This window comes from Bactrocera latifrons, unplaced genomic scaffold (genome assembly GCF_001853355.1).
Source record: "Bactrocera latifrons isolate USDA-ARS-PBARC rearing strain unplaced genomic scaffold, ASM185335v1 scaffold_44, whole genome shotgun sequence".
Taxonomy (NCBI): domain Eukaryota; kingdom Metazoa; phylum Arthropoda; class Insecta; order Diptera; family Tephritidae; genus Bactrocera; species Bactrocera latifrons.
The window spans coordinates 1,259,624-1,262,461 of NW_017537090.1; the positions used below are offsets into that span (position 1 = coordinate 1,259,624).

A 2,838-nucleotide genomic window follows, 5' to 3' on the forward strand; every position below is an offset into this window, starting at 1 on the left:
AAAATTTAATTAAATTTTTTATTCCACTTTGCATTTTGATCGCAACATTTTGGTTAAAAAATCGATAATTTAGCAAAATTAGAATTAAAATATGTAAATATACTGTTCAATACAAAATTTATTTAATTAAAAACTCTTAACCCGGCTTCCGGTAAATTGTTTTGTAATTGTTCTTGATTTCATACCCCTATTTTATGACTTGAGAAATGAAACGAAATCTGATTAACAAAACTGGGATTCATGCCTTTACAACAACAATTAAAATTAAGCCAAATCGGTATTGCAAAAAAGCTAAAAATTAAAAACATAATCATACATTATATATATTTTGTATAAACTTGATCATTATTACATTATTATTTTCTTGGAATATAAGCAAAAATATTTCTAAGCCACTTTCTTACATAACTTCCTACAATTGTTATCACTTATACTCTATACTTATATACTATGAGCAAAATTTAAATTAAAAAGTCTTACTATTTTTTGCCCACAGTATATATGTATGTACATATATTTTGTGAATGACCTTCCCCTCCGCATTGTTTTATATGTCTCCACCAAAATTTTTCACTTGTGTAATTATTCATTTCATTTTATTAAATTTACGTGCTCAAAATAAACCGATTTGCCACATTTTCTAAAATTCGAAAATTCAAAAACATTATCGAATTAGTAACTAAGTTTAACCATAAGCATTCGTTTTAAATTGCAAACGAAATATTCGTTTCGTTGTGTTCTCTTTTATTTCATTTCATTTTTTGGCACTTCATTGTTCGCTTGTTTGCTGCGTCAAATCAAAACCAATACACCAATGCCAATCATACGAAATGCTACACAAATTTCCTCTTTTGCATGCGCGGCTACAAAATCAGCAGTTCGGCTAGTCCCGAAAGCGGTTTGGGTACGTCGCACACCTCACTGCCGGGTTCAGGGCAGGGTAGTGCGAACGAGAACGCCATCGGCGAGGACGACTACGATGGAGCGGAGATCGAGGTGCTGCAGCCGTTGGGCACGTGTCGAGCGCTCTACCCCTTCGAAGGTGAGCACCGTTATAAATAACTGCATAGCTTGCAATTTTATTAATTTTTTCTTCAATTTCGTCTGTTAGCGACCAGCGAAGGCAGCATACCGATGATTGAGGGCGAAGAACTGCAAGTCATTGAGATCGATCAGGGTGACGGTTGGACGCGCGTGCGCCGTGCCAACGCCGCGAACGGCTGGGATGAGGGATTTGTGCCGACTAGTTATATTGAATGTACACTGTATGCATAAGTCGTTTATATAATTGTTTAAAGATCAACTTTTTTTTTGATTAATTAATTTTTAATTATTAATACTTAATTAATTTGGCTTAATTTAAGTACGAAAAGAGTTGATTTAGTTAGTTTGTTATTAATTAATGTTGAAATTTGGCACTTTTAGTTTCGTGTTTTTTCATTTTAAATTTTTATTTTTTGAAAATTTCCACCCCTTGAATTATTGGCGAGTTCTGATTTGCTGTTTCTAAATGTATAAATATGCTCTGTGTAAAAAAGTGACTTACTAACCGAACTTCCACATGCTCCAACAACAATCAAACAATCATAGTCCATACATACATTTGGTTGAGAGCATGGCATTCATTTATAAAAACAACAAAGCTGTCGACGGCGCCGAGCCGAGCAGTTCCACAAGCAGCACACCGACTATTGACTATTTCGAGCAACAACACAGCAGTGTTGTCTAGCATACTATGTAAATGTGTATGTGTCCCAAACGTTTCGATTCCAAAATGACCAAATATGATTTGCTGACTTTGAGCGCAAGTGAGCGATAGCGAAAGAGAAAAAGAGAGAGGGCGTAACTTAAGCGCGAAATATCTAATAACCACGCATTGTGAATTCGCTTTTCATTATGTACTATTATTATTCATAATTTTTTTCATTTGAAATTTTTCATAATGTTTATATAGAAAAATAATTAAACTAATTTAAAATGCTGTGAAAGAAAGAAATTCATACAGACAGTGATACAACTCTATTGTAATTGTATAAATGAAAAAAAAAAATATATATATAAACAAAATTGCAGAAATGTGGGAAAACTGCAAAGAAAACATCAACAAAGAAAAAAATATTTGTTAGGGGGGTTAGCGGGGCAAATGGTTAACTTAAATGTGTTTGCGTAGATAAAATGAAATTGTATTTTTATTTCAGTGCATTTTTTAATTTTTCACTACCACTGTCACAGCCACAACTGTTATTATAAACATACATATTAATTATATAACAAAATATATAAGAAGTTGCACGCTCTTTCGCCGCAAATTAAAAAAAATTAAAGTTTTAATTGTAAATTACTGTCAAAAACTCACTAACAGATCTYTCTCTAAGCAAGCAAATACAAAAAAAAAAAAATTATATTACAATAAAAAATAAGCAAATCATAGTAAATGCAAAATATTTAAAACTATAAAACGCAACCTCTATTAAGCACCAGCAACACAATCATACAAAAAACTATCAATTTATTATAAAGAATGCAAACATGCCCTAAAAAAGCATTAAATTATTTGAAAAAAAAAAAAATAATAATAAATATATAAACGCATCACTTCATACATACTCTTACACATCATAAACTAAACCAATGGCGAGTAAAAATAATAATAAAAACGTAAAATGAGCATACTAATTAACACTATTAAAGTATTGAAATGCTGAAATTTAATTATACGCTGCCTCCACCGTGCTAAGAAAAATGCAGGGAAACCGGAAAATTGTTTATTTGTTCGTAATTTTTTTGTTCATTCATTTTATAATATTTTTATTTTATTTTTTTTGTTCAATTTTATTT

At 31.1% G+C, this 2,838-nt stretch overlaps 1 protein-coding gene across 21 annotated transcripts in view; it reads left to right on the forward strand.

Annotated features, from left to right (window-relative positions):
* The window catches only part of LOC108972934 (formin-binding protein 1-like), a 156,360-nt gene extending 153,790 nt beyond the window's left edge, over positions 1–2,570 (forward strand). For 11 of the 21 annotated variants that reach the window (XM_018939843.1, XM_018939842.1, XM_018939854.1 and 8 more), the window contains 3 exons: positions 876–1,042; positions 1,112–1,265; positions 1,591–2,570. In XM_018939843.1, the coding sequence (XP_018795388.1) occupies positions 876–1,042; positions 1,112–1,265; positions 1,591–1,729 (460 nt within the window). In that variant the 3' untranslated portion in view covers positions 1,730–2,570. Of the gene's footprint in view, positions 1–875; positions 1,043–1,111; positions 1,276–1,590 lie in introns of those variants that run through there. The other 10 variants (XM_018939857.1, XM_018939860.1, XM_018939858.1 and 7 more) reach the window with 3 other exon arrangements.
* The last annotated feature ends 268 nt before the right edge of the window (positions 2,571–2,838 follow it).